Below are 27,785 nucleotides of genomic sequence, written 5' to 3'. Positions count from 1 at the left end.
CTGATTCAAACTGTTTGGTTGGGCGGAATCGGAATCCCATTCCTATTCCTGCTGGAATGGCATTCTCCCATTTGAGGGAATGACCATTTCCTGCCCCTCTCTTGGGAATGAAATTCCATTTCTGCTGATTCTAATTTCTATTTTCATTTTTATTTGAACCAAATAGACTAGGAACAGACCATTTTGATTCTAATTCCAATTCTGACTGAATCAAATAGACCCTTATAGGATGCAACAAGACGATTCATAGAGATTGTATTTTCTAAGTGTCAACCTACACTACCTTGTTCAATACTCTGCATACTCAAAAATCATGTCTGCAGAGTTTTTAACAATAGATAATTCTATTGTAAGTTTTTCGGGTATTATGTCTTTATGGTATCATAGTTACAAGGTTTTTGGTATCATGTCTTTCCATTTTCATAGTCGAGCTTTTCTAATTTTTTAACCTACTAAAAATCTCTAATTCCAAGTATTTTGACGTTTTGGTGATCCTGAAAACTGAGACATCGTACAATCAATACTTTGAGCGAGTTTTCAATTCTCATGCGTCAGAATTCAGAAAAATTGTCTTTCTATGTTGTCTAGTAAGGTTCAAAATATCAACATATTTGATAGGCTGATAGGGGTGTATCAGGTAAATCGATACATTTTTTTTTATTATTTTTTTTTTCAAAACTGGTTCAAGAGGACCTGTTTAGAGTTCCTCCACCCTCTTGTCAAACCCCAATACACCCACTATAAGGGCACCATCGGAGAGGTCCCAGAACGATATGTGAATACTTTGAACCTTGCTGCCTAGTACTAATCTTCTGCATATGTAGGATATAAGATTTGATCCCCTAAGAGGCCAAGATCACTTTGATGCCAATGCAGCCAAGCATAAAATGTTACACAGCAAAATGATTGTAGAAATAGAGCAGTAGAAGTTATCTACAAATCAGGTTGACAATAGTTACCTAATTTAGGGAAATTTTCTTTAAAATATCCCTAAGTTTTAGGAAATTGACTAGTTTTACTTCTATTGTTTACAAATTATCTCAAGATACCCTTAAGTTTTTTAAAATTTGATTAAATCCTCCCTACTGTTAGCACCTGTTAATAGAAAGATGAAAAAGATTATTTTGCCCATCATTGATACCTTGTTGGAATTAAGTAATTATTTCAATAGTCCAAACTCCACCCCCCACCCCACCCCACCTACTGTTAGCACCTGTTAATGGAAATTACCCATCATCGATACCTTTATTTGTTTTAATTTTCTTCTGGTTGGAAGAAGTTGCAGAGTTTTTACTTCAACATTGATTTTGAACGCAGAATAGTGGCATCTGGTTCAAAGGACACTAATGGCTGTCTCCATAATAGTACTGGCACAATCTCCTGCTTATCGAAAGACTCCAACAGCTTGTTTCCAGAAGCGTGATGGACATTTTCTTATCCATTACATATATGCATTCTAGAAGATGAAAACCCATCATCACAAGCAAATTTCCTTTCTGTCGAACAATTTTTTTCTAAAAGCATTAATGATCAGGATGATGCCGCCATAATTTTCTTCTCAATCTTATCTCTTTCGAGTGTGATCGATCGATAACTGATCAACAGAGAGAGCTAGCAGGAGAGCAGCAAAATATGAGAAATAATAAACAATATAATGATCGATATCATAGAATATTTATAATAAATCGTTAGTTACAAAGGCAATATTTTTCGAGGAGAGCATTAATGGTGACCCACGCATTAATCTTCCTTAATGGAAACGTCATGAAAGGCCTAGCTTCAACTGTTACCCACTTCACCTCCTGTTCATGACTCAAGCAAGCTTTCAGCCCAGCAGAATCCGTCACATGGCACAACAAAGCAATATTTCATTTAAGTAATATATATATATATATATATATATATATATATATATATATATATATATATATTATATATATATAAGAAGAATATTCATGGCTGCTTAATTAGTCAGTGGTGGAGAGCTGAAGGAGATTGGGCTATCCAATTTTCCAAAGGTTTATTATTCCTCCTTCCCCCTATATCTAATCAAATCTGTAGATTTTGGTCATTGTTTCTCTATGTGAATGAAAGTGAGGGTAATAGATATCAATTTCTAATTAAACTGTTAATTAAAATATTCTTCCATTGTTTGATTGTTAAGAATCCAACGTTAACCCTCTCTCTCTCTCTCTCTCTCTCTCTCTCTCTCTTATATATAAACGTGTTTGTGTGAACCTCATTCCCATAAAGATATATGCCCAACTCATTCGATCGACCACAACCAAGTGTCGTCATTTGATCGATGCTATATACATCACTCTCAACCCAGTGATGAGTGATTAATTCCTGGTCTACGATCAATTGTCAACAACAGTAGTGATGGAAGAAAGAAAGTGATATATATATCAGTGTCGTTGTTGTAGTGAAAATTGGAAAGAAAAAAGTTATTAGAAAGACCAAACAGTACCCAACCAACCCCAGTTTCCCAGCAATAATAATTAATTCACGTGCCCATTTCCTTCTTTTCCATTAATTGATAGTTAATTTAATTTCATCAGGTGTTGGAGATTTGAGGTTGTAGTAGCTTTCTGATATCGGCAAACTCGTCTGAACAGAAGTAACATTCCTACTTTCTCTCTTCTTTTAGGGTTTAAACTTTTGAAGCTGCAATGATCAGTTCTGAATTTAAATTGAACTATGGATCTACTAGTTCCTCTTAGTGCTCTTAATTACCTTACGATAGTCTCACCTTTTTATCCAATGAGAAGGTGCAACTCTACACGCATCGCATATAATTTCGCGTGGACGTGGTTATTGTTGCTGAGCTGAGAGCTGCTGCTTGATCATCAGTTCAGCTCACTGCATGGGACTGTCCAGCGTCCACTAGGAAGGCACCCATCCGACGAACTCTGTAATTACCATGTTCGAAACATATATATATATATATATATATATATATTATAGTATGTATATATGGTCTGCTCTATAAAGCATGAAGTTAATAGTGTTTTAATTCTGTTTAGGGTCATATTATGCTGGTCCAATACGATTCAATTTGTATCTTTACTTTAATCTGCCTAATATTGGGGATAAGTAGGAAAATTTGAGGATTCTTCATCCTTGATGAGCAATGGAGTGTCTTTCCCTAAACTCGCCCGACATTAAAGAGTGACTGCCTTGCCTTGAACCCACCTGACACTAGGGATGGGACAGTGTCTTCACTATGGGGCAGGGAAAGGGATGGGGTGCCCCGCCCTGAACCAACCCTGTTGTTATTCCTATATAATTGTTAATTATTAGTGAAATTAATGAAAAATCAGCTTTTGTAATTATTTTTATTTATTTAAAGTCAATCAAAATTTTATTTAAAAATAATAATTATTATTAAAATTACTATACATTATTAATAAAACTAAACTTATTAAAAAATATTTATTCATATTAAATTAACAATAATTATTTTTTGTAAATCAATATTAAATAAAAATTACAATTATTAAAATTTTAAATATTAACAATAATTTTGAATATATTTAATTAATTAACAATATATTTTGATTTTTAATTTAATATTAATTAATAATAAATAAAAATTATTAAATCTTTCATATTTTCACACACGAGTCCCTCCTAGTTCAAATAACGACGATAATGGGGAATAGAGCCATTGTGTTTTCTGGCGTCACGCTTATGAATACGCCTTTATTCCCCTCTCATGACTCATGAAGTCCCACTTGGGGAATTGGGAGCATCCCTAATTTTTATCACTAAATAATATCGGAGAAACGCTAAATATTTGCTCCCTAAGCCCCTCTTGTAGTCTGTGGGTGTCAGTGGTTCCGGTCAAGTGATAAACCCGTATCTATTTATATTTAGGGATAGTAATTTTTATCCTATAACTGCCTCTATCCTTTTGGACAAGGGCATGCTTTTTTCAGGGTTTTGGAGTAGAGACAAATTTTGGAATTCTAAAATCTCAGTTACGGATAGAATATGATATTATGTTAAATCTGACCTGTATATTGTTGGAAAGCATATAAACTTTATATACTAGGTCTTAAATTTAATAATATTTTGAATTTTACGTGAAGGATAATTATTAGTTTATGTGTTCATTACATGCCTAAATCAAACGATTGGAAAATTCTAGCTTTTTTTAAGTGCTCATACAATAAGCGCTTATTCAAAATTGTTCTCCCAGAATTGTCCACATTAAATTTTTAGAATGAAAATTATACCCTTTCAATATTGTTACCTTTAGGAAGGTAGAGTAATTTTAGGAAAGTACTTTTACATGAAAGCACTTCTATAAAAGTACTTTTATGAAAGCACTTTATAGAAGTACTTTTATAAGAGCACTTTTACGGAAGTACTTTTATAAAAGCACTTTTGTGAAAGTATTATTATCAAAGTACTTTTATAAAAGCACATTTCCAAAGTATTTTTATAAAAGCACTTTTACAAAAGTACTTCTATCAAAATACTTTTATTCATTCACTTTGGTTTGGATATTTTAAAAATTTGAAAGAAAATGAAGGACAAAAGAACCACAAGTGCTTATTTTTTAAAATTAAAATAAACACTTAAAAATATTGAGTGCCAAATACAAATAAACACTTATTCAAATATGCACTTATTTTTAATTAAGCACTCCCAAACATAGCCTTAATCTTTTGGCAACAGCCCTAAAATATTTGTCTTTGGTTGGATGATGTAGTCTAGAGGCATATTACCAGCCACTACTTTAAACCAATTCTGTCTCTTCAAATAACTTGACAGTTTCTCAAAGCTGAATTATCCTATTGCATATCATACAAAATAACATTACCAATATTGTTAAAAGTTCTATGGATGCCTTACTTTGTTAGGTCAATGGTTAATGACATGACGATAATCACTACTCTATATAGTAAGAAAATTTTGATTTAGAAGATTAAATTGATTTTGATATTTTAATTAAAATATGTGAATTAAACTTGTTAATATCAAAAGATGAACATGATTTATAGCCTTTTTGTTAGTATCTCATACACGAGAGCTCTGATATTTATTTATTTATATTATTGTAAACAGAAAATGCCCCACTTATGTAACGTACACAAAAAAACTATATGATGTGGACAAATCTTGTCCACTGGCTTATAACACTGCTCTGTTTTGGTGGTCTGAGCAGTGACCATCCAAATCCAAAACAGCTCCATTTCTGACAATGGGTTATGGCCTTCCGGACGGACGGAGCCGGAGTCTGATAACACTGTGCTCCACTGCTCTGGATTGTAAGGATTTAAGGACTGCCAAGTATGGTCAGTGGGGTCTTGGGTTTAGTTCATACGGCAACTATCTATAAATATTTATAGATAGAGATATCTACACTTCCAAATATTGACCCTTCTTGGGGTTAGTGAAAGCAGCAGGCCTTTGTTTTGTTAATTTTTATTTGGTTGGAAAATAAATCCATTAAACAACCTAAAACACATTATGAAATAACATGATTAAGTTATTTGTAAGCCTGCATATGTATGGGTGGATGTGAGTCGAGTTGAACCTAATAGTACCAAGTTCGAGTTCGATTCGATCTAGAACCTTGAGTTTAAGTTCGATCCGAGTAAAAAATTTATAAGTTTGAGTTCGATTTTGAGAAAAATATTTTATAAAAATAAAAATTATATAAAAAATATTTTTTATTTGATATTTATAAAATTAAGAAGTATAATAATTAATAATTATATATATATATATATATATATTCGAACCGGTTCACGAGCCTCATGAGCCAAGCTCTAATATGCTCGAATTCGGCTCATTTAATAATCAAGCCAATGAATTAGGCTCAAGCTCGGCTGAAACCAAACGAAATCAAACTTTTCACGAACGAGCTCAAACAACTCATAAAATGCTCGGCTTGTTGCCACCCCTATCTGCATGGAGGGAAAGAATATAAAACTGCAGGTGTCTGGTGGTGGTTTATTACAAACTTAAAGATCATTTGATAACGGTTTGAAATTGCACAACTGCATAACTCATTGACTTGTCTTTTTGGTGATAAAACAATTAATTAAAATAACATATTCATGGGTACTATAATATACTCAATTTCAGTTTTCGCTGTGATCAAACAGCGCCTCAACTCTCTCTCTCTCTCTCTCATTTTATATCAAACCATACCAGCCAAATCTACTCAATTTCAGTTTTAGCTGTTATCTAACAGAGCTTCAACTTTATGCTTTCTCTCTCTTATTTTCTATCAAACCAAATCAATCAAATGAAATTAATCAATATTCAGAAAATCTTAAAAATAAAAATGATAGATGATTGCGTCTTTTAACTTGCTAAAAAAATACGTAGGAGTGTCCATAAAAAAAAAATCAAAAAACGAATCAGACCAATAAAATTAAATTGAAAAATGTGATTAATTGAACCAATCGGTATATATATATATATATATATATTTAATATATGTTACATATTTTCTATATATTATATATAAATAAATATGTATTGTATACATATATAATCTGTTTAAAAAAACTAAAAAATCAAAGAACTGAACTGGTCAAAAGCCAAAGCCAATAAACTGGTTAACTGATGGTATCAGGTCAGAGAAATCGAAAAACCAATAGGACGGATTCAGTTTAAAATTTTTTGCTATAATTTGATTAACCAAAACCTGAGCACCCTACAAATAAGGGTATTATCGTTGCGGACATTGTTGAAAAGGTGATGAATTATAAATCAACAATGGATATGAGATTTAAACGACAACCGTTGGAGCGCTGAATGCAAATCCCACATCAAAATTCAAAAGATTCTAGCTCTTGAAGCGGAAGCCGAGTTCATATCTCATCTCCGCCCCGCAACGCCACACAGCACATTCTCGCCATGTACTGGGAACATCTTTCAATGATAGTACTAATGCTGTTCCCAATACACGGTGGAGATGTGATCTCCTTGAAGCGACCCCACCCACCACTAATGGGTCTGGGCTCTTGGGAGAGCACCTTTTCTGAATCATGACGCCTTGATTCTTAGTTTACAATAATAAATTAATATGTCAGTGTGGACTGTGGATTATAGCCCAAAGGAATAATGATGTACATCGTATCATGTCCTTGAAACAAGTACACGTACATTCTACAAATGGGCACCCAGACCCAGCTAGTCCTTTGGATCGCTGTATACTTACTCTGGAGTCTGGGCACAGTCTGGGCTTGGGCCCTTCTTGACTGGTCCAATGTCCCAATCCAGATTTATTTGTGTCATTGTTTAATGGAAAAAGCAACATTTATATTTACTCATTTTAACGTGGCCATTGGCTAAGGCTCTCAAACTCACAACTGAGAGACATTGGGTGACAAAATGCCAAATGGGCCCTGGTTCAGTGGGTGCGTCCAACAAACAAGGATCAAACATGACCACGTGAGCTCCCATTAATTAAGCTGTTCCAAGTTCCAACATCAGGTTGTGTACTGCTAAATGATTGATCCCTTTCATGTCATTAATCCTGATGGAAGCTAGATTTCTTGCAACAGCAGCACTCTACAGAGTACTCACTACAGCCATCAGAAATTATCCACTTGGTGATGGAGGCAAGACGGAGATGAGTTGGTTCAATGCTTCAATGCTTCATACTTCATACTTCCTAAGGATGAACTATGAACCGGGCTTATGCTTGGGCTTGGGCTTGCTTAAGAGATTGCTTTGTGACTCACTTCCTATACCAGGATGATAATGTCTGGGTCTGGCTGGTGACTTTTTCGTATGTACGTGTTACGTGTAGAGATCCTTTAACTTGATTGGCTATCATTTACTGCATCTCTGCAGCTACGTAAGTAGAGCTAGCTCACTGCTGTATGGGCCGGGCTGTGGGCACCCACTTATCTGAATGACCAGAATGTGTGGGTCATTGGGTTCGTCAACACTCATGACCCAACACGTTAAAGGCTTAAAGCAGAGCAGTACGAAGATATTCCCCCTTCCCCCACCCCACCCCACCCCCGCACTCTCTCTTTTATGCCATGCGGCCCATGCCGAGCAAAAGCGAGGTTTCTTTTGAGTTTGGTGGAGAAAAGAAAAGAGCAGAAGTTTGATAGAAAAAAAGATGGCAGGAGGCATTTCGGATGAATTGCTCGCTCTTTGGAGTTTGATCCCCACTTCACTCACTGTCTCCAAGATATATGACCACTTTCTCCACTTCAGATTTTTTTTTTTTTGGGGTCCAAAATCCATTCAAAATTTGACCATTAAAAAAAAAAAAAACTCAACCCGAACCCGAACCCGAACCCGAACCCGAACCCGAACCCGATCAAGTTTCATTTCAATTAAGTGACAACCTTTGCAACAAAAAGCTGGTATTGGTATTGCAGATTTGCAGCTGCAGGAAACTTTTGGCCCTCGGCTTGGACCAGTGAATCCGTTTGATGAACAATGACATACTGAATAAGCACACTATCAATGTGTGACACTTGTGCTCTAAATGAATGTGCTTATATTGACTGAACAGTTGGATGGGAAGTCACAGTTGGAAAACAAGTAAAGGTGTAAAGTGGGCCATGCTGGTCTCCCCGGTGAAAAATTTGGGGGTTGGTCAGGCACGGCCCATGGCCTAGGCCCGTGCGGGCCTGTGTTGTGTCATGCTATGCCGCGGGTTGGGCTGGCCCGTGGGTCGAGTCTTATTAATATACTTAAAATTTTAAATTTGTATGAATTTTGTTTATAAAATTTCTTATATATACAATAATTAAATAAATTAGTATAATAAAAATTAAAATATTTATTTTATTAATATATTATATACTATATATTATTATATAATTATAATTTATATAATATTATATATATATATATATATATATTAATAATATATGGGCCGTGCCGGCCAATGGACCTAAAACCCCAGGCCTGACACGGCCCGATTTACACCTCTAGAAAATAAGTATCCAGCTCACACACTGGGACTGTGGGATTCTTTGGCAAATCAGAAATCTGGCAGGTTGTCATTTTCATACTCTATTGTAATGGAGAACCGTGAACCTAATGGATCAATGGGTTTTTTTTTAGATATTACTTAAATCCTTTGTTTTCCTTGGTTTCTCATGTTTTAAGACTAACTAATATAATATATTCCATATTCTGTAGCTGTTAAAACTTGAAAGCAACCCCTTGATTGAAAGGGAAAAAAAAAAGGGAAACCAAACAACATTCAATGATGGAGGATTATATATTGATTGTTCCTTTGATAAAATCGAGGAGATGGAGCCCTGATTCTTTGTAAAGTGAAAATCAATTCTTAAAAATGGAGTTTGTGTTTCAACACCCAACAACATCCAACACATGCAGGAAGAAAGAGCCATGTATAAAACGACCAAACATAAAGAGGATGCCATTAATAGCGTTATTCTGTTGAACTAACATACCAACATAATAAATAGGAAGGCCGGGTTTTAAGGGTTTCAACTTTCAAATGGGAGACTGAGACCCACTTCACCTCGTTTTCTAACAGCCTTTTGCATTAGAATATCTCCCCACAAGATTGGTTTCTATCGGTTTCAAAGGCTGCTCGAATAGGCTTTGCCCTGATTAAAGCCAAACTCGTTTTTTTTAATCAGCATCACTAACACTCCATGATGATATTTTGGTCTCCCACTCACTGTGATGTGTGCTGCCTGTGACTGTGAGAGAGAATGTTGATTCAAATCAGTTTGTATGAATGTGTGCAAGTAAAAGAGACAAATGAAAGCATCTTCTCTTTTCTTTATCATTATCAAAAAGCTCCCTCATGTGTTTTGTAGAAGAGTTTTGTTTGGTTTATAAGAAAAAAAAGGATTTTTCTTTTCTTTTTTAAAACAAAAGTAGCTGTTACCCTGTTACCAGTTTGTGGGTCCATTCCATGATCTATCCACCCATTCTGCACTCTACACTTAGTTTTATTGTATTTTTATTTTTATATAGTCTCTAAATTTAAATAATAAATAATAAATTTAGAAAAAAAAACATTTTATGGATGGGTGATGGGCCTCACTTCACTTTCTTGGGCTAACCAAATTAAGATTCTTCTCAGCATTTCTTCTCATTTTCTGGACAACCAAACGTGGAAATTTGCCGGGAGTAAATGTATAAACTGTATATATAGTTATATACAACCAGCCAAACAGTTCTTCTGTTCCGATTCCTTCCTCACTCCGTCATCCCATTCCGAGTTCCGACCCTTTAAGCCTTTCGGTTTTAGCCGACAAAACTAACAGAGCGAGCGAGGGAGAGAGAGAGAAAAGAAAGGTAATATGTATCCTATACAGTAAAAGAAGAAAAAAAAAAAAAAAGGAAAGCACGTATCTGTAACATCAGCTGAACCGTTACCGTACACATCACTAATTGCAGAAGCTCTATGTATTTACCAATCGCCCGCAATCTCGTTTTTCGTCTTCAAGTTTAGTCTGAACTGCTCTGTAACAGTACTAGTACTACTACTACTTACTTCCCTTTGCTCTTAGGGTTAGGAGTTAGGACTAGGGTTTCTTCTCCATAATGTAAAACCCTAGCTAGGGTTTGAGGGTTTTGTTCTCTCTCTATCTCGAAGATTCGGGTGAATAAATTCTGGAGCCATTGGATGGGAAACTGCTGCAGATCTCCCGCTGCAGTTGCGAGAGAGGACGTCAAATCGAATTACACCGATTATGGCCGGAAAGATAGAGGTGGCGGTGACTCTGGCGGGAAGAAGACCATCACTGTCTTGAATGACGTCCCAAAAGAGGGGATCGAGGAGAAGTACGTGGTCGACAGGGAATTAGGACGCGGAGAGTTTGGTGTTACTTACCTATGCATTGATCGCAATACCAGAGATCTTTTGGCTTGTAAATCAATTTCCAAGAGGAAGCTCCGGACGGTTGTGGATGTTGAGGATGTGAGGCGAGAGGTGGCCATTATGAAGCATTTGCCCAAGAATTCGAGCATTGTGAGTTTGAAGGAGGCTTGTGAGGATGATAATGCGGTTCATTTAGTGATGGAGTTGTGTGAGGGAGGGGAATTATTTGATCGGATCGTAGCTCGTGGTCACTATACCGAGAGGGCAGCTGCTGCCGTCACTCGGACCATTGTGGAGGTTGTTCAGCTCTGTCACAAGCATGGAGTGATCCACAGAGACTTAAAGCCAGAGAACTTTCTCTTTGCGAATAAGAAGGAGAATTCACCTCTCAAGGCCATTGATTTTGGCTTGTCTATATTCTTCAAACCAGGTGATTCTTTGAGCTACACGTGCCTGCCTATATTTGGCTCTATCACATTCTGGGTATATATATTTATACTTTCATGACATGAAACTTAAGGAACCGAGTTCCTAACATACTGAAATGTCCACTCATTCCCATTTTTCTGCCACTACTGCTGCATATGTAAGATTATGGCTGCATAAGGTTGGTCTGAATCGAATTAACACTGCTTTCTTTACTGCTAATTATATCATAGAATCTTCTTATTAGTTTTCTTGTCCGTTTTTTTTTTTTTTTTTGACAAATTAGATGATTCACGCAGAGAATAGTTGGAATGCAGAAGCATAGGATGGAAGCAGAGCCTTTGTTTTTAATGGTAGAGTCAACAAAGAGACAAAATACACTAGTATCATTCCAAATCTAGCAGTATGTAGAGAATGTCAAAGAAATCACGAATATGTGCAAGTAATATCATGTGATTTTTGCCCTAATGTTGGTATATTCCCAATTTTCATCCGGTGCACTTGTAATCCGGGTAGCAGTCGACCATAAGATACCATTTGCAAAGGTGGAATGCATTAATCTGGTTTCTAGCATCTGGTTAAGCCATCCTGTGGGGATGCTTTCATTCTCATGTGTCTGTTCATTCTGTTCATTGTTGTGTTCATACTGATGTTGAATTGAACTTTAATTGGAGGAGTAATTTCTTGCTTTAGTCTTTCTTATGTGTTGGTGGTTCTTTAAGGTCTTCCTTCCTTAGGGATTGATCAGAACAGTCTATAGTGGGCAGAATCATCCATTTGGTTTGTTTCATACAACTCAAGACAAATACCATGAAGGAACGAAATCCATATCCTATTTTAACTAAATTGCAGCCCAGATAACTCAATTTGACCCACTAACTAGTCTTACTGCCTTAAACACATCATTTTGAATGTACAACCACCACAATTGTTCCCTATCAATTGCTTTTATTCTTCCTATCAAGTCTTAATAAGTTTGATTTGTTGCTGATTCCATTCTGCATCATGCACCAAAAGGAATGATGTAAGATTGTTGGGGATGATGAAGTTCAGCATGCCATTCAAGAACTGAGGTGTATAAGGTACCTAACCAATCCATCTGATGGCTAGAAGTTATGGTTGAAGAATCTTTAAGTGTCACTTCTGTATGGTCTCATGAAGCTCTCTACTGAGTTATGATTACCTTACCTAGATACTTGTATATGACTAGCTTACCAGTGTTGGATGTATATCTATCCAATATGACATTACATACTGCATGGACCCTGTTACCCAAATATTGGTCCTAGCTAGTTGGGGTCTTGGGACTTGGGAGGGGAACATTAGTTGCTGCATAGACACTTCTATATACACTCAATAGCATTAACACTTTCAAAATATGTAAAACAGTACACCTTAACAAATCATACTATAAAAAGCCCTCATTGGTCATGGCCTCATGGGGACTTGATTCAGGCAAAACTCTTTGCAGTTTGTTATGGGCTGAGACTGAGATTAGCTGAACCTTTAAAATTTACAGACATGGTGCTGGAAAGGGATTTGAATTTTATTATGGGGGTTCACAAGAAATTTGCAGAGGTTCATAGAAATATAGGCACATTATGGGGAGAATCTAAAGGATGAATGGAGGGATGCTCATTGTATATAGATGGACACCAAAATCATCTAATTGTTTTACTGATAGTTTGGCTAAATAAAAATCAACCATAAGCCATATGTACTGGGATTTAACTGCTCAAGGATGGGTTAAGTAAATAAAATACAAAAAGGGGGCTAGCTAAGATTAGTCAATCAAAGGGGTGCTTGGAACATGCATGTATACTGTTCTTTTCAAATAATATAATAAAATCATTTGATTATTTCTGTTAAAAAATTAATTAATTTTAGCAAGACATTAGTCTTGAGAAATGGAAAATTTGAACACATGATATAAGCATATTATACAGGATTGCCATACCCTTATCTGTCCGATTTTAGGAAAATTGGTGTCAGATCCCCATTTTATATATTTGTGAAAGTATCGGTTAACTCTATGTGAACACCATAACTACCGAGAGAACTTTGAAACTTATGAACAGAGGAGGATGATTAGATAATGCTTTATGTAGGAATGAAAGGATTTATAATATAAGCATATTATACAGGATAGCCATACCCTTATTCATCCAGGATTTTAGGAAATTGGGTGTCAGATCCCCATTTCCTATATTTGTATCAGTATAGGTTATCTGTATATGAACATCATAGCTACTGAGAGAACTTTGAAGCTTATTAACAGAGGAGGATGATTAGATTATGCTTTATGTAGGATTGAAAGGATTCATGGTATAATATTTTGTAATAGAAACATACTACTATATCAGGACTGTTTATACTTCATTCAAACCTGAAACTTTGATTGCATCAAATTAATTTTCTTTTAATAATGAAGAAGGAAAGCACCAAGCATCATTAATTATGTCATACATAATGAAATAAAGGTCCTAATAAAAAAGATATTTTATCACACAAAGGAAAATTACGAAACTATCCATGATTACTAGGAAATATTTGAGCATTGGTTTTGTTTTAGTAGTCTATAATCACTTCATGTTCACTAAATTTATTAAATTTTACTGAAACTTCATTAATCTGTGTGTGAATCATTCTGTTGTTATCATTTTATTCTTTATCTCTCAGTAGATACAGTGGAATTGGTATTTAACACTTATATTATTTAAACTATAGGAGAGAGATTCTCTGAAGTTGTTGGAAGTCCATGATTACTAGGAAATATTTGAGCATTGGTTTTGTTTTAGTAGTCTATAATCACTTTATGTTCACTAAAGTTGTTAAAATTTACTGAAATTTCATTAATCTGTGTGTGAATCATTCTGTTGTTATCAGTTTATTCTTTTTCTCTTAGTAGATACAGTGGAATTGGTATTTAACACTTGTATAATTTAAACTATAGGAGAGAGATTCTCTGAAATTGTTGGAAGTCCATATTACATGGCTCCAGAAGTGCTCAAGCGGAACTATGGACCTGAAATAGATATATGGAGTGCAGGAGTCATTCTTTACATTTTACTCTGTGGAGTTCCTCCATTTTGGGCTGGTAAGGTTCTTTCCCAGTAGAAACTATACCATTTACCTCTTCTGTAAGTTTCTGGCTTTCTACTTCATGCACCAGACTTTGTTGGATTTGTGACATGCTGGATTATTGCATTTATTTGTTTTTCTCTTCTGTATTTGGTTATCTTTCTCTCTGTCATCCTACTTTGAGCATAATATCTTCATCTTTTTATAGTGCTACTTGACAGTGTCTGTTTCCATAAAATGCAGAGTCAGAACAAGGGGTTGCACAGGCAATTCTTCGTGGTCTTATAGATTTTAAAAGGGATCCATGGCCAAATATTTCAGAGAGTGCAAAGAATCTGGTTCGACAGATGTTGGAGCCTGATCCAAAGCTTCGGCTAACTGCAAAGCAAGTGCTTGGTATTGCCTATCTCTTTTTTGCTACTATACATATTGACCCTGTTAGAAAGGAAATTAACTTCATAAAAAAGTTAAGACATAGTGCACATGTCTTGCAAAACTATGTCTTGCAAACTTTCATGTACTACATGGTGATATGGGCCAAATCTGGGGCACGTCTCATGGATTATGATGTTCCAGGTGTTGGGTTTCCTGCTTGAACCGTCTTGCCTAAAAAGGAGGCAAGTTGCATCTGAAGCACCAAAAAATCCAGCATTTTAAGGCACATGCCAATGCAAAACTGTATGTACTAATATAATTGTTTGGTTAAAATCTGTGGTATATGTCTCATGGATTTTGAGTCTCCAGGTCTTGGTTCCTTGCCTAAACTGTCTTGCTTAAAATAGAGAGAAGTTCCATCTATTGTGCCGAAATCCTCATATTGACAACTGATCCTCAATATATATTTGTTTGCTGCCATTCTAGTTAACTTCGTGGGCTTTCTATAAAAAATGATTTATCATTTTTTTTGAGCAAATATATAAAAAAAACTATTTATCTTCCAAAGAGAATCCATGCAGAAATCTGTATTGAAACTGCACAGGTGACAGCATGATCTCAGCTGCTCCTACCCCCTATGGTAACAATTTTCATGCTTATAGTATTGGTCTTGCCTGTTTCTTTGTCATTTTGTTTCTAGATTTATAAGCAGACCACTGTTTTATGCATATTTGCAGTTCATTTTTATTGTTATTTTATTAGGGAAAATTACTTAAAACTTATCCTGCACAGCTGTACTTTTTGAAATGGGCTGGAACCTCCCCTGTTTTCTAAAAATAGTCTTAAGCATCCCTATCACAGATATCCCTTGAAAAGTAAATTAAAATGTGTAGTGACAAGAGACTCTTCCCATTAAATTACAAAAGATGTATGCAATTTGAATTCCAATTTCCAAAATTACCCTTATGCATCAGCACAACTTACTCTGTATCTAACTCACCAAAAGAAACCTTATTCACCCAATGTTGTTGGACATGGACTGGACCAAATGGTAGAACTATCAGAACCGGGGTGTGGAAGCCAAATCTATTTTTTGTTAGCCTTGTTCTTAGAAATGTTGACTTTGGTTATGCTTACCCCTTTTATGTGTATTAATATGTGTTATGCCCTCTAATGTTTATTGTTGTAAGCTTTTTTCCACATAATATAGTTAGATATATTGATATAATCTAGAACCATTTCATTTTTTTTTTGCTTTTTTTTCACATTTTTATTTGAACAAGTCAAACAGTTGAACAAGGTTGTCAATCCATTCAACCGTGAACCTAATTATTCTTGTCCAGTTCAAGTATAACAATAGTGTATTCATCAATATGACCAAAAAGGAATCCTTTACTGGAAGAGGAGCAGAGAGGTGACGCTTACTATTAACTCCCAGGTAAGATGAGGGCATCTTGGTTCAATAACATCTAAAATTGCAATGGATGGGGTGTTTTTGGGTTTATGAAAATTTGTAAAACTTATGTGATGGATACCCAAAGAAGGAACTCTCTCTAATTAAATATATGTGATTAGAGATGTTTAAATAGGGGTGCAACTTAGGTGGCCCAATCCTAGCCCTTTTTTTATCAATAAAATTTGGACCATTTCTCGATTTGTGTGTCATCCTTGTCAGGGGCCATGCCATGCAAATCTTCTCCCTATCGTTCCAATTTTATCAAATGTCTCCAAAGAGGCGGCCCAATCCTAGCCCATAGGTACCTTGAGCCTGGCCTGATTAGCCTGACCTTAGTCTGTCCTGAGCCTGGCCCGACTGCATATATTTTTGGGTTTATGAAAATTTGTAAAAATCATGTGATGGCATTCAATTGACTCATGTAATGCATGCATGTATTCATACAAAATATATAATGTTCCTTATATGATGGTTTAGATTATTGATATTAAATAGGTTGAGAGCCATTTATTAATATATTGGGCCCAATAGATATGCCTAAGCCTGACTGACCAACCCAAGCCTGACCCAAGTCAAATTGTAGTTTGATCTGGGCCGGGGTTGGGGCAGATCAGGCATGACCTCAGGCTCGGGATGGGCTTGGGCCTTTGGCCCAAGTTTTAGAATTGGTTTGGGTTGATGATCTTGAATCTGGCCCAACCCACCTGAGTTGCACCCTTCTGAAAAGTAGGGGAAATTTCTGCCCATTTTGTAAAGTATAGGGAAAGTATAAACGATTTCCCTATTTTGTTATTGTAATTATCATTTATAGGTTTTCCCCTTTTTCAAGTCACCAAGCCACCTGATATTATCACTTTCATGCATACTTCCTAGTCAAGTGGTAAAAGTAGCTTATGCATCCACCCACCTATGTTATTGACCTCATTTTTTATCTTGTGTATGATGAATTAGGAATGGCAAAGAATTGCATGTGCAGCTCTGGAAATGGAGATGGGGAATGGTAAAGAAAAGATGGTCTGCCAATGACTCAATAAAAACCTTCTTGGAAACAACTCTTGAACATGGTCTATGCTAGTAGTAGGGAAATTCATTCGTCGAAAATTCATAGGTTATTATTTATTATCAGAGTTGCAAAGAATCCTATTTGTGACTGGAGGAATGAAGTTTGGGTATTGTAGAGAAAACCAGATGGTTTGAAAATGGTCCCCCTCCCCACCCCCACCCCCCCCACCCCCCCCAAAAAAAAATCCCCCTTTTTACATATAGATATCTCAAGAATCTTTCAGAAAGGAAAGCGAATTTGTGCTGAACTTAAAAATCATCCCCCTTTTCTCTGAGGACATGCCAAAACATTTATTTTTACGTGTTTTGGAGAATAGTGTTATTGATGAATCTTTGGGTATTTCTGAGCTTAAATGCATTAACTAATGGAATTGCAGAATAGTGTTATTGATGAATGAATATTTAAGTGAATATCGGTGCTTCATGATTGTGGACCCATGTTTATAACCTTGTCCTTCATTTTGGAGAATAGAGACTGTAGAATACAATAGATAAACCATATCTACATTCTAGGATATGTAGATGCTTAGACCAATAGTATATTATGGGATATTTTTATTAGCTTTATGTTTGTTATTCTGCATTGTTCTTAACTTTATTCAACTTGTTGATATTATAAATGTATGAATATCTTTTTTGTAGCAAATATCTTGAACTATACATCTAGGAAGTTTCACTTGATGTGTCACTCATCTTGGTAGAATGTTCACACTTTTAGCATTTTGGTGAATTTTAAGCACCGACCATTAGAACATGATGCATACCTTGTTCACTACCTACAGAACATCCTTGGATCCAAAATGCTAAAAAAGCTCCAAATGTTCCTCTTGGAGATGTTGTCAAGTCAAGGCTTAAGCAGTTTTCTATGATGAATAGGTTCAAGAGGAAAGCCTTAAGGGTTGGTTTGATCAGTTCATTATTCTTCTTTATTTCTTTGTTACTGGATTTTGTCCAAGAATTTTCTACTACTAAATAGGCACTGTCAAATAGGTTATTGCCGATCATTTGTCAATCGAAGAAGTTGAAGACATCAAAGAAATGTTCAAGAGGATTGACACTGATAATGATGGTGTTGTTTCAATTGAGGAACTGAAAACGGGACTTCTGAAGTTTGGCTCCCAGCTGGCAGAGTCTGAAGTGCAGATGCTTATTGAAGCTGTGAGTGTTTATGAACCCTAAAGCTTAACTTGTTTTGATCAGCAAAGTAAATTAATTTATTAATTTATTTACTGGTTAAAGTACAAAATTTTCAGCAATTGTAGTGACCCAACTTACAATAGATTACAACTTTGCCCAAAATAAAGTAAGTCTATCAGCTCCCTGTTTTGTTAGAATATCTGCCAAACCATTTGCTGCCTGCTTTTCCAAGCCAAAACTAGAATTGAACCTCTTTGCAAGTAGATCAATGTATCTGAAGGATAAATCTGAATTTCCAAGGTGCTGAGTTGATTTTCTTTGCCCAAATATGATCAAGAGTGAATCTCCAATTTCCAGTTCTCTTGCTCCTATCTCCTGAACTAGTTTCAAGCCTTGTAGGAGAGCTAAAATTTCAGCCTGAATGGCTGAATCGAGTCTCCAAAGACAATTGGTCCTGAAAAAAGCGCCACTACTATTCCTTGATTTCTAAAAACTCCCCCAATTCCTGCTCTCCCTGGATTACCAAAGAAGCTGCCATCAAAGTTCAGCTTTAGCTTATTTAGTCTTGGTGGTTTCCATTACATTCTTACACTTTCTCTATGTGTTTTTGTTTGTCCGCTTAATCCAATTCCTTAATGTGTCATTTGTGGAGAGTCTGGAGACATTCCTAAAGAGTTGTGATGTTTCTACCAAATGTGCAGATATGATTTTTATGGCTTCAATCACTTCCTCCTTTGATTCCGATGTTTCTACCCAATGTGCAGATCTGTTTTTTATGGCTTCAATGACTTACTCCTTTGATTTCGATCCAATTCCTTAATATGTCATTTGTGGAGACATTCCTAAAGAGTTCTGGTGTTTCTACCCGATGTGCATATATGATTTTTATGGCTTCAATCACTTCCTCCTTTGAATTTGATGTTTCTACCCAACGTGCAGATCTGATTTTTATGGCTTCGATCACTTCCTCCTTTGACTTACTTTTCTCATTGAAAATCCTTTGATTTCTTTCTTCCTAGATAGTCCACTCAACCAAAGCTGCTTTTACTACCTTCCACAAACATCTTCCCCTTTTTTCTGTTGCCTTATGAAAGTGGAGCTAACAAACTCACTACATCCTGTGGGGGGCATCTGCAACCAAAGAAAGAGTAGAAGTATTCCCAAATGCAAGCATTACGAAGGACACACATGAGGAGAAAGGCATTTATTTGGCCTTCTTTTCTATAACATGTTATAGGTGTTTACCTTTTTTTTTTTGTTTTTGATGAATGGCAATGAGTTTATTAATTCAGAAGCAGATTTAGAGTGAGTTCATACAACATCGCAGGGAGAGGTGCGAGATGCAACCCCTCCTTGAATCTTACAAGTAAACTAGGAAAGAAAATCAAGAATCACAACTGAGCCCAAGACAATTATTCCCTATTTACCCCTTGCTTGGCTAACACATCTGACAAAGTATTTGCTGATCTCCCCACCCACTGCACAGTGAACAACATATTCCTTGTCAACCAACTAAATTTCTTCATTTCATTCTTGTAACGCCACATAGCCTCTTTAAGATTTTTCAACCAACTCACCACCACTATGGAATCCCCCTTGATCGTTAGGTGTTGTACGCCTAGCTGGTTTGCAAATTGCACTCCTTGTACAACATCTAATAGTTCTGCCCTGATGGAGTCCCTAATTCCTAAGGGACCTGAGTAGAGCAACAAAATCTCTCCCTTCTCATTTCTCAAAGCACCCCCCATTTCGGATAATCATGGATTACCCATGCTACTTCCATCAAAGTTCAACTTCAGTGAGCCTTCGGATGGAGGAGACCAGCTTGTAATTGATTTGTCCTTTAGGGATGAACACCTCGCTACTGCTGACCAATTTCTCCGAAGGTCATTAAAGGAGAATTGACGAAAGATTTCCAAGGTCTTCAGCCAAGGTATTGCCCTATTCAGCACACAGTCTTTCAATTCCTGATTGTTCATTTCCTTTTCTTGAAAAATTCTAGCAATCCTTTCTTCCCAAAGAGTCCAAATCAAGGTAACATGAGCACATCTCCACATTCTCCCTATTTTTGTAGGCCAATAAAAGGTAGAATGGTTGAAGAGCATGTGAACTTTTGCTGGTAGACTCCAACTACTCCCAAACAAAGAAAGCAGCCAAGCCCAAAGGTCTGCAGAAAAAGGGACAAGATATTAATAGGTGGTAACAATCCTCACCGTGAGCTCTACAGAGGATACACCAATTAGGAGAAATACAGAGAAAAGGTCTTCTCTTTTGTAGGTTATCTAGAGTGTTTACTTTCTCATGGAATACTTCCCAACAAAACGCCATAATTTTTGGGGGAACTGGCTTGCACCAAATTTCTTTTGACAGAAAGGGTTGGTGAGTAGAAAGTTGAGAGATGGACTTGAAGAAAGAAGCACAAGTGAAGGTTCAATTGGGTCTAGGAGTCCATACCCTCTTATCTGGCTTGGAGGGATCCAAACAAACCTGATTAAGACAACCAAGCAAGACAGAAAGAGATTCAATTTCATCATCCCTAAGTCCTCTACGAAACCCAAAATCCCAAGTAGGATCTAAGGGTGTTCCCAAAGGTGAGACAAATTTTGAGACCACATCTTTTTTGTACAAAGAAACAGAAAATAGCAAAGGGAACAAATCCTTTAAAGGTGTGTTTCCTACCCAAATATCCTCCCAAAAATGAATAGCGTTGCCAGAACAAACTTCATACCTGATAAAATTGAGGAATTGAGGAAAAGTGTTGTGAATGGCCTTCCAAGTTGCTGCTAGGTTAGCCTGCCTTGATACACTAGCATCCCATCCATTCTCTGACCTCCCATGAATGCTTCCCACCACCTCATGCCACAATCTCTCTTTCCAATGGCCATCGCCACAACCATTTTCCTAATAGAGCTTGATTTTTTCCAGTTACTCTCCCAAGTCCGAAACCCCCCTCTTCTTTACTTTTGCACACAATTTCCCAATTAACCAAGTGGTCATTTTTTTCTTGTCCCGGCTCCCATAAGAAATCTCTCATCAACTTCTCCAATTTCCTAGCTTCCCTAATTGGTATCCTAAATACAGACAAAAAACAGGTAGGTAAGTTAGCCAAGGTAGCTCTTATAGGTGTTTACCTTTTCAAGGAACACTTCCCAACAAAGAGCTTGTATGTTAGGAGGGATTGGTTTATATCAAATTTCTCTCACGAGGAAGTTCAGCCCCAAAGTTCTGGAATGGATAGGTAGGTTAAAAAAGGAGGCACAATAAAACATGCCATTAGGGTTTGGATTCCAGATTCTATATTAGAGACATTTTGATCCAAGTAAACCCTCAATGACTTCAAAGCCTTAATCGATAAGCATGGGAAAATCCAATTCTGTCCAATCAACATTCAACACATATTGCTTATTTTCTTCCTCTTCCTCTCTCTTCTTTTCTTTTCTTTTCTTTTCTTCCTTTCCTAGGACAAAAATAGGGGGGCTCAGTCCCTACCCTCTATTTTTTGAAATTTATTTTCTTCCATATTTTTTCATGAATATCTTGGATTTTTTATGTTTTATATGAAGTTTATACATTACTTATAATAAAAAAAATGAAGTTTATACATTTTTATGAAGATTATACACAATTAATAGTGAGAAATGATTCCTACTTGCTATAGAACCTAAGGAATTCTCCTAGCATCCATGGTTTTTATTAAAAAAAAGTCATTGCCTAGGCGACTAGGTGATAAGGCACCCCCAATCGTCTAGCCTACCCTTGATGCATTGAAAAGTAGGCCTCTAGGGTCCTTTCCCTTGCTTTGACAATCAAGAAATATAAATATAGCTTAACATATAAAGCAATGAGTTCGTATGGTCACAACACTTTCTTTTGACCCACCATAAAACACTACATGCTATCAACCAAATCACCTAAACTGCTTGCTTGGGTGATTTGGTTTCAATGTGCTCACATGGTCATGACACTTGCATAAAAGGGAAGCCTAGTGCACAAGGTCCCACCAATGTGGGATCTCAGGAGGGATAGATGTAGGCAGCCTTACCCCTGCACATACAAAGAGGCTGTTTCCAACACTTACATGCAACCTTTTAATAAATCAAACAACCTGCAATTAATTAATCAAATGAAAACCCAAATCATCCAATGAGTTCAATCTGCTCTTGCTGCCCCAAATGATACATTAACAACCCACTAACATATGAAAATATAGAGATTGCCTCTAGGGTCTACTACCATACAATGAGTCAATATGACTATTTAGAAATACCAGTGTAGACTAAAATGTTGAACAATGAGAATGAGTTCAGACGTGACACGACCACAACACTTACATGCAACCCTCAATGAAACACAAGCATGCTATCAATCAAATTAAAAGTCAAATTACTAAAGTGCATGCTTAGGTGATTTGGTTTCGATTAGTTCACATGGCCACAACACTAAACAAAGACATGTTAGCAATCAAATGAAAAAAAATCAAATCACCCAATGAGTGCTTTTTACCTACCCCAAATGATACAAAAATAACCCATTAACATATGAAAAAATAGAGACTACCTCTAAGGTCTACTACTTAACTATAACAATCTAGAAATGCTAAGGTAGCCTAATGATTGCAATACTTACTTGTGACCTTCAATAAAACACTAATATTCTATCAATAAAAGTAAAACCAAATCACCCAAATGAGTGCATGTGTGGGTGATTTGATTTCAATGAATTCACGTGATGACAATAGTTTCTTGTGGCCCTCCAATAAATCACCAACATGCTAATAATCATATTTAAAACCAAATTACCTTGTCAGTGCGTGCCTAGGTGATTTGGTTTTGATTAGTCCACATAGTCGTAACACTTTTTTGCAACCCTCCAGTAAAACATAGACATTCTATCAATCAAATGAAAGACAAAATTACACAGTGGTTGTATAGTTGTTGCCATCCTAGGTGATGCCCGAACTAGCTGCTATCAAATGATCAAATGGAGACTACCTTTAAGATCCACTACATTACTAGGAATATCAGAAATATGAAGGTAGCCTAAGATGTGGAGCAATGAATTCATATAATCATAATATTTTCTTGTGGCCTCTAAAAAGACCTTAAGATGCTATGAGTCAAAGGATAAACCAAATCACCTAGTGAGTGCATGCCTGGCTGATTTGGTTTTTATGAGTTCATATAATCACTATAATGTCCTGCGACCATCCAATTAAACCTAGACATGCAGCTATCAGTCAGATAAAAAACCAAATAGCCCAGTGAAGGCATGTCTACTATTGTTACACCCAATGTTATAAGAACCACCTACTGCCATATAAAATAGAGACTACCTCTTGGATTTATTACCTAACTATGACAATTAGGTACCGAGGTGGCTTAACATGTAGAGTGTTGCGTAGGAAATAAGGTGCTCATGGAGGGTTGCCTCAATTTCCAAGATACTTCTTAGTTTACACAATGTATTGGATACTTTTATATTCTTGACTTTCTTAGATTATAATATTGAGGGAAATTGTCTAAAATTCACCATGAGTTTTCAACATTTCTCAGAAACTCACAACATTTCAAAATGTCTAAAACTCACCATGTCAGTATGTTTTTATTTTCCAAAACTCTCCTTCCGTTGGTGCACCGTTAATGCTTCTTAACAAAGGTGTCCATGTCAGCATAAATAACAATTTTCATGACCAAATTACCCTTGAATGGTGAGTTAGAGGAAAATTGGTCTTTTTCAGTTTTCAATTTTCTTGTTTTTTTTGCATTTTTAATATTTTGTTATGATTTTCAATGTTTTTTATATTTTCTGTTTTTTTTTACAATTTTCTATTTTCTACAATCTATAAATTTTCCTGTATTTTTGTTATTTATTCACATTTTTTGTGTTTTTCTATAATTTGTGGTGTTTTTTCTACAATTTTTATTTTCTGATTTTGTTTTTCAATTTCTCTAGTTTCTATAATTTGAAAATATTTTTTTATTTTGTTTGCAATTTCTATATTTTTTTATATTTTTTTTTGTAATTTCTATGTTTTTATGTATTTTATATTTGAAAGTATTTTTTTTGAACTTTTTCCTTTTTTCATGTCTAAATATTAGAATGGTAATATATTAACACCCATTAATTTATTTTGTATATATTTAATATTTTTCTATGAAGGTTAAAATGGTAGTATATTAGCGCTCGTTAGTTTGTTTAGGCTCCGTTTGGTTTGTGGGATGGGGATGAGAAAAAGGGAATATTCCAAGAATATTATTTTTTCTCTCATTTGTTTCAAGGGAAATAAGGGGATGGGATGAGAAAAAAGTGGGATGCGAGATCCCAAAATTGTGCAATCGGGGTCTCACCACAACAGTGCGACCCCGGTGGAAAAACTTGAGAAAACTCGAGTTTTTTCATCTTCATCCTTTGCCCTGCCGCTACTATGATCCCGACTCCTCACTCCATCTCTCCTTTCTTCTCTGTTTTGTCTCTTTGTGTGTCTCTGCTTCTGTCTGTCTGTCTCCCTTCTCTCTCTCTCACATCAAAAGCAAAACCAAAAGCAAGAAAAAAAGAGAAAAAACCAACCCCAAATCATGGAAGGAGATGTAGACACACCACCCTTTTGGCTACAAACTAGTACCACTATCAATCATAGCCACTGTCATTCTTCTTCTCCTTTCTTTCTTAACTCTGTCGTTCTGGTCGTCATATGGCCTCTTGTCGTCTCTTGCTCTGTCATTCCTTCCCTTCTCTCCTTCGCTTCTTAAGTTTTTCGACCTAACTTGGTCAAGAAGGGTTGGGACTCACTTAATCTCCTACTCATTCTTTTCGCCATCATCTGTGGGATTCTCAGCAGGAGGGACTACGAGTCCTCTGGCAACACTGATGATGAATATACCAATGTTGCCAGCAGCAGCACCTCCCAGGTGGCCAACAAATCACATCCCTCCTCAACCTCACGTCCCTGGTTCGAGTATCATGACCGCAGCTTCTACAATCCCATGACATCCTCCATCGATTCCACCAGGGTCGGACGCTTGACGAGGAGTAGCAGCTCTTACCTGGATATTAGGCTAGAACCCTCGTGGGTTTCCGGGAGCGATGACAGATTGCGATTCTATGATGACATCGAGGTTGATGCTTATCGGTCGCAATCGGGCTCTGTTCGACGATGACATATACGCGAATTCTAGGGGAAGATTCCGAACTCAAGACGATCCAAGTGGATACTTTTGTGGCTCGTCCTTCAACTAATGAATTGTCTTCATCGCGACCACCTCCTCCTCCGCCTCTGCCATCGGCAATTAAACAGAAAATCGAGCAACCCTCTCGAAATATTGAACGCAAACAAAAAGCACAAGAGCTTGATGATAGTGTACCAGAAGTCACGAAAATCCATTCACCACAACCATAGGCTCAAACACCGTCGCCACCTCCTCCGCCATCGGAAATTAAACAGAAAATCAAGCGATCCTCTCGAAATATTGAATGTAAACAAAAAGCACAAGAGCTCGATGATAGTGTACCAGAAGACACGAAAATCCATTCACCACAACCATAGGCTCAAACATTGCCGCCGCCTCCTCCACCCCCATCGCGACGGGAATCGCAACAATCAGAACAGAAAAGTAGCAAAAGTGAAAAGAGGAGAAGCAGTGAAGCAAAAGACAGAGAAACTACATTAGCCTCGATGTACCATCAAAGGAACACAAAGAAGCAGAAGAACAAGGATAGTTATGGTTACGATAGTTCCCTTCACTCTCCACCATCTTTGCATTCAGGATCGCACCAAAACAGAGAAGAAAGTAGAACTCTGTTTTGTGATGGTAATTTTCCTACTATTTTCTCATATAAAACCAAACAATAGAAAGTTAAATTTTTACACTTTCCATCCCATTCCATCCCACCCAAATCTTTCCACAAACCAAACGGAGCCTTAACATCAAGTTAGTGACATGGTGAGTTTTATACATTTTGAAAAGTTGTGGTGAGTTTAAGAGAAATGCTGAAAACTCATGGTAAGTTTTAGACAATTTCCCTAATATTAAAGCAAAACTTTCTTGGATACTTTTAATAGCACTATACATTTATACTTCACCTGTTTCAAATATATATATATATATATATATATATATATATATATATATATATATATATATATTAAAGCAAACACTACTAAACTAAACTATTCAGTTTAAGTACTAGTTTGATTTTAATATTTTTCTTATTTTGGGTTCAATCAAGATGTATATTGTCTTGAGCCCCCGAAGACTTAAAGACTGAACCAATAAGAATAGAAGAATTCAAAATTTTGTCCAATCAAAACATTGATTTTCTTCTTGTTCTTTCATCCTTTCTTTTCTTTTATTCTTATTCGTGCCTTCTTGCCTTCTCTCATTGCCTGCATACCATTTTACACTTTTGGGCTCCAGCCTCCATAGTAATATTGAAAAGATTTTCCAGTCTCTGAACTATTGGGTTTTTGGAGTTCTCAACCTCAGGAGGGAGATTCGTCTTCATCCCTTTTAATTGCTTGTTTGGTTTTACAACAAAGGAAATAATTGGCTAGTCATAAAATATGCTTGCAGTAGAGTATGATAGGCTCTAATGGGAGAAATTTTGTTGGAGACAGGTAGATACCAATGGAAAAGGTAAACTTGATTATGGAGAATTTGTTGCAGTGTCTCTCCATCTACAGAGGATGGCCAATGATGAGCATCTTCGCAAAGCCTTCTCCTACTTTGACAAGGATGGAAATGGTTATATCGAGCCACAGGAGCTCCAGGATGCCTTGATGGAAGATGGAGCTGCTGACTATGCAGATGTAGCAAATGACATCTTTCAAGAAGTAGACACTGACAAGGTTGAATCCATGCTCTGGAATCTTTTAGTAGGATACCGCTATTGATTTTATTTCATTACAAGTCACCTTAATTAAATGTCGGTAAAATGCAGGATGGAAAGATCAGCTATGATGAGTTTGCAGCAATGATGAAAACCGGAACAGATTGGAGAAAAGCTTCTCGTCATTATTCTCGAGGGAGGTTTAATAGTCTTAGTGTAAAGCTTATGAAGGATGGTTCACTAAATATGAGCAGTGAGTAGTATATAGTTTAGGAGGGTTCACTGTTCGACACAAGGAAGCTTTTGGACCATTCCACGTATATCTTGGACTTGTATGATTATTTGTGGGGGCTGTTTATTTGGTGCTACCCCCTTTAATTTGTCTTGTTAACAGGAGTGTGGGTAGGCAAGTGCATGTTTTAACTACTTTAATCCAATGTTGATGAGAAACAAAGCATGCCTTGCATATTGTGGGCCTGACCAGTGTGTATTATTCCATCCTCCATTACGACATCAATCTTCTTTTGAGTGTTTTTTTTTTTAATGTGCAGAACCTGTCTGGTGATATCGATAGTACTGTAGGTTAATGTAAATTATATGTGGACGAAACTGCAGAACTGC

The 27,785-nt window shown here is 36.4% G+C and overlaps 1 protein-coding gene and 1 non-coding gene across 2 annotated transcripts; one reads left to right on the top strand and one right to left on the bottom strand.

Annotated features, from left to right (window-relative positions):
* Nucleotides 1-10,032: 10,032 nt before the first annotated feature.
* On the top strand, nucleotides 10,033-27,704 carry LOC148868459 (calcium-dependent protein kinase 13). Its single transcript, XM_088969282.1, has 7 exons — nucleotides 10,033-11,231; nucleotides 14,181-14,324; nucleotides 14,552-14,704; nucleotides 17,984-18,099; nucleotides 18,192-18,359; nucleotides 26,953-27,183; nucleotides 27,276-27,704. The coding sequence occupies exons 1-7, from the start codon at nucleotides 10,607-10,609 to the stop codon at nucleotides 27,423-27,425; spliced, it is 1,587 nt and encodes a 528-aa protein (XP_088825408.1). The 5' UTR covers nucleotides 10,033-10,606; the 3' UTR covers nucleotides 27,426-27,704.
* LOC148868460 (U6 spliceosomal RNA) lies at nucleotides 16,316-16,420 on the bottom strand. The gene has a single exon (XR_016108509.1). It is a non-coding gene; the product is annotated as a U6 spliceosomal RNA (small nuclear RNA).
* Nucleotides 27,705-27,785: the final 81 nt, after the last annotated feature.

Source organism: Nelumbo lutea, chromosome 2 (assembly GCF_056320005.1).
Source record: "Nelumbo lutea isolate HS-2025 chromosome 2, American lotus-T2T, whole genome shotgun sequence".
NCBI lineage: Eukaryota > Viridiplantae > Streptophyta > Magnoliopsida > Proteales > Nelumbonaceae > Nelumbo > Nelumbo lutea.
The sequence above is the reverse complement of the archived record's forward strand: the minus strand, read 5'-3'. Positions and strand labels throughout refer to the sequence as shown.

Bases quoted from the DNA above. Each gene is read 5' to 3' on its own strand.
- LOC148868459 (XM_088969282.1), top strand. From the start codon at position 10,607: ATGGGAAACTGCTGCAGATCTCCCGCTGCAGTTGCGAGAGAGGACGTC. The intron at 14,705-17,983 runs GTATTGCCTATC...CACTACCTACAG, and splicing joins AACTGCAAAGCAAGTGCTTG to AACATCCTTGGATCCAAAAT. The intron at 18,100-18,191 runs GTTGGTTTGATC...ACTGTCAAATAG, and splicing joins TCAAGAGGAAAGCCTTAAGG to GTTATTGCCGATCATTTGTC.